This window comes from Lygodium microphyllum, chromosome 10 (genome assembly GCF_053477565.2).
Source record: "Lygodium microphyllum isolate KBCC chromosome 10, Lygodium_microphyllum_v1.1.10, whole genome shotgun sequence".
NCBI lineage: Eukaryota > Viridiplantae > Streptophyta > Polypodiopsida > Schizaeales > Lygodiaceae > Lygodium > Lygodium microphyllum.
In genome coordinates, this window is record NC_141144.1 from 94,175,852 (window position 1) to 94,182,025 (window position 6,174).

General features: G+C 42.5%; 1 protein-coding gene across 4 annotated transcripts; it reads left to right on the top strand.

Annotated features, from left to right (window-relative positions):
* The first annotated feature begins 608 nt into the window (after positions 1 to 608).
* Positions 609 to 4,867, top strand: LOC148030295 (65-kDa microtubule-associated protein 1-like). 4 transcript variants are annotated; one of them, XM_087686580.1, is made up of 12 exons: positions 609 to 1,095; positions 1,198 to 1,347; positions 1,473 to 1,688; positions 1,821 to 2,075; positions 2,152 to 2,367; positions 2,450 to 2,605; positions 2,712 to 2,871; positions 2,969 to 3,120; positions 3,271 to 3,358; positions 3,437 to 3,510; positions 3,594 to 3,668; positions 3,771 to 4,867. In XM_087686580.1, the coding sequence occupies exons 2-12, from the start codon at positions 1,285 to 1,287 to the stop codon at positions 4,059 to 4,061; spliced, it is 1,746 nt and encodes a 581-aa protein (XP_087542706.1). In that variant the 5' UTR covers positions 609 to 1,095; positions 1,198 to 1,284; the 3' UTR covers positions 4,062 to 4,867. The 4 variants fall into 4 exon arrangements, with proteins under 4 accessions (XP_087542706.1, XP_087542705.1, XP_087542704.1 ...); XM_087686579.1 differs by having other exon boundaries at positions 609 to 1,064; XM_087686578.1 differs by having other exon boundaries at positions 609 to 856.
* The last annotated feature ends 1,307 nt before the right edge of the window (positions 4,868 to 6,174 follow it).

Below are 6,174 nucleotides of genomic sequence, written 5' to 3' on the forward strand. Positions count from 1 at the left end.
TTCACTTCATCACCAATCCTACCCCCAGAATTTGACAAATTGTCAGGTACCTACTTGTCATTCTCTGCTCCCATAAATGCATAGACCCTAGGTGCGATCGTAATGCTGGGGTAGAAGAAACATGAAACATCATTGCCCCTATTAGTGCCAGTGCGACATGGCCCCAGGGTTCGATTTTTTTTTTTTTGAGGAAGAGGAAGTAAATCCTTTTCATCATCATCTGAGAAGGAAGTATCCCCTATTGAGACGGTATCGTATACATATATTTAACAAATATAACTATATTAGAGAAATTTGAAGAGGATTTATGTCTTTCTTCCAAAGAATTGAGAAGGATTTTTGCCAAGGTGAACAAGTTCTACGTTGAAGCGAACCCCGTCTTTTCCCGAACCTTGCATGGCCCTTAAATACACGTTTTCCCTTTCGGCACACACAAAACACACAGAGAGTTGTGTCACAGCCCGCGTGTGAAGCCTCTCTAAATCACACAATGCGCGGTTAGGCCAGGTAGCGAATTAAATTAAGGAAAAGGACGTGCGTACTACCGGGTGGTGCTTGTTTTCAAAACATGGTTTGGACGGACGGTGGAAGGGCGGGAAACGGCGGCGTATGCCACGTCAACGTCTCCTTCCACAAACAGCGAGAGAACTCTACTATCTAGTAACAGCCTCTCTCTCCTCCCCACCCGGGTGCAAACATACACAGTGCACACGCGCGCGCACGCACAGATCGAGAGAGACCGTCAGAGACAGTGTTCAAAAACGCAGTACGAGGCTCCAACATTTCAAGCTCTCAGACACGAGTATAGATTCAACCGAGAAATCTTGGCCGTCCCCTCTATAACGCCATAGCACAGGTACGTCTCCTGCCTTATCCTTATGTTCCTCGAGGCCCGTCTTTTTTGTGCACTGCAGTCTGGTATGTGGAGCTCCTTTCTGCACTCCTGGAATGATCGGTCCCGCTCCAGAGAAGGCAAAATTGTTCGCCAACTTCACGCTAGAAGTTCCGAACTCCTTTCATCAAGTGGATTTGCTTCAATTGCACTCCACCTTTCTTCAAGCAAGGTTGCATTATCTTGTTTCGTGCATGCGCCATGTGAAATTTTCTCCTTTTATCCATTGCTTCCTTTTTTGAAAACTTTCAAGATCTTGTAGGTAGTTTGTCGCTTCATTTTGCTTATCGTTTTGCCTTCTCCAGAGCAAAAGAACCTTATACATGGAGGTCGTCTTATCGGCTGCATAATCGTAAGCGCAGGCTCGCCTGTTACTCTTGAAGAGAGAGGTCATGGCTGATCTGGCAGACATTCCAGCAGATACAACTTGTAGCTCCCTGCTTCGTGAGTTGCAGGTTCGTTGGTTTTCGTGACGTTCTAACTCATTTCTTAGTGGCCAGATACTTGATTCTCGACGCCGTAATTCCTTACTGGCAAGAGATTTATAATCTCAACTTTTCTACCATCCCTATGCTCACAGATGATCTGGGATGAAGTCGGCGAGACTAATTGTGAGAGAGACAAAATTCTTCTCCAGCTTGAGCAAGAATGCCTAGAAGTTTACAGGAGAAAAGTAGGTCACGCCAGTCGTGCAAAGGCCCTTCTCCGCCAAGAGATAGCCGATGCCGAGGCAGAGATTGCATCTCTAGTCTCAATTCTAGGAGCTCGGTCCCTTGGATTAACGAAGGTAAGCAAGGTAGTGTTTCTTTTCTGCTCAGTCCTTGCACGGGTGAGTTCAACAGGAGTTGTTGAATGGAACGATCTCATACATGCATAAGTATCTATGAAAAGACAAATTGAAATGTACAAAACGGCTTGGGGTTGACAGTGTGAGAAAGTAAAGAGTACACTGAGGGAGCAGCTTGAGGCAGTTAAGCCGCAGCTGGGAGAACTGCGGAAGAAGAAAGAAGATCGTCTCAAACAAATTTTGGACGTAATAGCGCAGACACAAATTTTCCAAGCTGAATTCGCCGGTTCAGATCCAAAACATGCGACTGCGTCTGCATCTGTCGATGAGAATGATCTCTCTGAAGCAAAGCTCGAGGAATGTAGAGTCTACTTACATTCCCTGGTTAAGGAGAAGGTACTCACTTGGACTGTACCCCTTGCTAGAACTGAAACGGGATACGAGTATCAATCCTTCATGGCGTTTTTTGCAGGCTGCTAGGCTTCAAAAATTATCAGATTGCATCAACTCGATCCAGAATCTCTGTAACATTCTTGCCATGGATTTCAAGAAGATCGTTACTGAAGTGCATCCCAGCCTGGGCGATCCTTCTCCTTGTGAATCGAAAAGCATCAGCGACGAGACTCTTTCTGGACTGAACTCGGCCTTGGAACTTCTGCTTAAGGAGCAAAAACAGCGCCTGCGGCGGGTGAGCATGACTAGATTTTAAGCACGGGACCTCGTCTTAAAGTATTGCGGCCCTGCAACTAACATCTTCGCATCCCCTGCAGCTTCAAGATTTAGGGGCTTTTTTGGTTGAACTGTGGACTCTCTTGGATATTTCTCCAGACGAACATGGCGAATTCCAGCACATTACGAGTGTCATAGGAGCTCATGAAAACGAAATTTGTATCTCTGGAGCTCTCTCAATGGATCACGTGAAGAAGGTTTAATTCTGGTGGCCAAGTGGTTGTCATCTTTGTCTAGTGGTTGCATATACTGAAACGAGTAGTGATTTTGAGACAATTTTGCACTTGCTCCTTCCAAATGCAGGCTGAAGCTGAAGTACATAGATTAGAGCAACTCAAAGCCAGTAAAATGAGAGAGCTTGTCATGAAAAAACAGGCGGAAATAGATGACATTTACAAGGATGCTCATATGGTGCCAGATCCTGACTCAACAGAAGAGAAGATTGTTGCCATATTCGAATCAGGTATTTATCTATATCTATGTTTAAACTTTCTAGCCAATGCTATCCTTCCGTTTGACAAGTTGTACTGAGGTGAAGCGCTCTCGATTGCTGTCTCAAGGTCTGTTTGACGCCTCGGAACTTTTGGAGTGTATGGATAAGAAATTAGCAGCTGCTAAAGAGGAGGCTCTCAGTAGAAGAGAGATCTTGGAAAAACTGGAGAAATGGATGTCCGCATGTGAAGAAGAAATCTGGCTGGAAGAATATAACAGGGTATACTCAGCATCAAGTGTGCCTGACTCCCTTTGTCTCTGTGTAAAGCAACGAACAAACTTTCACCGTGCTCGTCGAGCCAGCCACGACAGCACTGTTTAAAGCATATCTTTCTTTCTGAATAATTAGGATGATGTCTTTTGTTCTCAGGACGAAAACCGGTATAGTGCGACTAGAGGCGCCCACATAAATCTGAAGCGTGCCGAACGAGCTCGAATCACGATCCAGAAGCTGCCAGGTTTACCTCTTCGATCCAAAACCTGCTTTCGTTATCATACATTCAATATCTTATACGAGTTTCAGTCGTATTTTGCAGCTATGATGGAGGCGTTGATTACAAAAACTAAAACATGGGAAGACAAACATTGCGTGCCTTTCCTTTACGATGGGGTAAGATTAATAAAAATCTCCATTCGATTAACCGATTCGGCCGTATTTCTGGGCTAATGCAAATCTTTTCTTGCGGGTATCAGATGCGTTTGTTGGAAGTTCTGGACGACCATAATAAATCGAGGAAGGAAAAAGAACAAGAGAAGAGGAAATTGAAGGTAAATTTGTAGATGAATATACCACTGTTTGTGTGTTGATCTTTAATTGTGCTCTTAAATCAAAGCCCCAGGGCTCACTTGTTTTGGTTCGTGTTGGTTCAGGATCAAAAGAAGCTACAAGGGCAGCTGGCGGCAGAACAAGGGCCGTTCTTTGGATCAAGGCAGAGTCCCCACAACACACTGAGTGCCAAAAAGGGTCTTAGTGTACGATCCAACGGCAATACTCCTACCGTGATTCCCAATCGGCGTCTCTCAATGGGGACAGCATTGCTCCATACAGACGTTGCGCCAAAGAAGAATGGAGTGACTCCTGTGCGGGCTGGAAAAGACGGGAAGGAGAGGCCTCGCCCATGTGCTCCTGTCAACTACGTTTCTCTGTCGAAGGAAGAGTGATCTAAAGGGTCCCTTTCTATCCAGTCCTTTCATCACTAGCTCTGGAAATTCCCAAAGAGAGATTTATCTCACATCGGCAAAGGTTCTTCAACCGCCTAGCTATTTGCACTTCCCCTCATGCTCTGCGCCCCTCTTTCTGTAGGTATAGGTGCTGTGGTAACTCATACTGCATGGGCGTAACCTGTACAAATATTTTCCCTTAGGAGTTCCCAGAGCGCGGATGATGTGAATACAGACCTAGCTGGCACATTGTAATACACACCCCAAATTTGAAACGCTACGGAATAAACATTTGCAGATTAGAGGCGAATTGTAACACAAGACTTCATGATTGGGGCTAATTGCACACTGCAAGCGTCTATGGGCAGTTGTTTAGAGGACAACCGCTCTAATGACTTGAAAAGCCTGCCACCAGGTCTGATGGCTAGAATGGTTTCCTAGTACAGCCGATAGGGGCTCTTCGATCTTAAGACTAATCATTTTATCCTTAATACTATGGACTGTAGGTAGATGACACTCTGCATGGGTTCAATGTTTGGCTAGCCATATGCCCATGAACGCCTACGAAAGCTGAGGGTCTGCTAGGGATCTTGCCTATTTTGGAGGGGAATCTACCTCTACTCGGAGTAGCATGTTTAAATATGTCTAAAAAGGTTGATGTTTCCCTTATCAACCATCGAAATTAGTCCTTCGCTTAGAGACTCCATTGCCCTTGTGAAATATGAAAGCACATTACAAACACAATGACGTTCGGCAATGGAACCACTTTTTTCTCTCACCGAATTTCTTTGCAAGCAATCATCAACAATCTGGATTATAGGATTATTCTGTTGTTACCTTGGTATAATGGGGCTTTTAGTGGAGAGGGATTGAACTACTTTCTTTATAATACAAACCTCAAAATAAAAAAATGATTGAATAAGTAAAACATCTTTACAATGATTTCTATTTTCTTAATGGCAATTTTTCTTCTTTTCCAAGTCATAGGCTTATTTTTGCAAGAAGGCATGCAATGCACAAGAGAATTATCTTTACACGTTTTCACAAAATTATGGGCACTACCATTGTTTATCAAGTTAAACAAATCTCTTCCATGAATGGTGTCCCTCATACAAAGCGTATTAGGGCTCTTTGAATTTGTCCTAGGATCCGTGGAAATAGAACAAAGGGTAGTGGTAGCAAGAGGGAAATCTATTCCATTAGGATCAAAAGGAACATGTCCACCAGGGTCCAATGGAAATCCATTTGCAACTTGATAATATTGATTGAGATCAAGATTTTTTTCATGCTCTTCAAATTCAGCTTGTATATTCGATTTTTCAATAATTGCATCATCCATATCCTCAGATACTATGATATTGTCATTCTTTATCTTTGCATTTTTGTATGTGCACTAAGATACATGATTAGTTGTATACATTTCTTTTTAACCTTTCAAAAGGTCCATAAGTATGAAAATTTGCCATTTGTTTATTTAATTATTTCAAAGTTTATTGTCACCTTGCGTAGGCTTCACATCATGGTTGATTATAGACTTTGAAGCACTTTGATATCTTGAAGCATTGAAAGTAAGGTATGTAGGATTGAGTGGGAAGGAAAGAGAGACTAGTAAGATAATAAAGAAGCGAGGAAACCATGAAAGTTGAGTGCAAGCAGATAAGATGAGATACAATAAAAAGATCCCAAAAATTACATGTGCTTGAGTACTCTTGAACACTTGAAAAATAGACTCCATTATGTACTCTAAGAAGCTCAATGTGTTGAAAGTTTTTCAATTTCTTCAATCTATCACTTCAATGTTTGCTTGAACAATGTCCTTTGGCCTTGGATACAAGCTTTTCTTGAAGAGTTTAAAGGCTTTTAAAGAAGTTTCAGCAATAATTTGATATCCATGGTCATTGAGAGAAGAAAGCTTGAAGAGATTAAGAAATGGCTTAATCTTATTGCCATTAGTAAGCCATAACCAAACAGAGAGTTTCAAGACCAAGAAGATAAGTAATCATGTGAGATTTGTCAAGATTCTTGACCATTGAAACTATTGCCTTGTTTTGCCATAGCTAGGGTTTAATGAAGCTTAAAAAAAGAGCTCAAAAACTTGAAAAATATGTTGCCT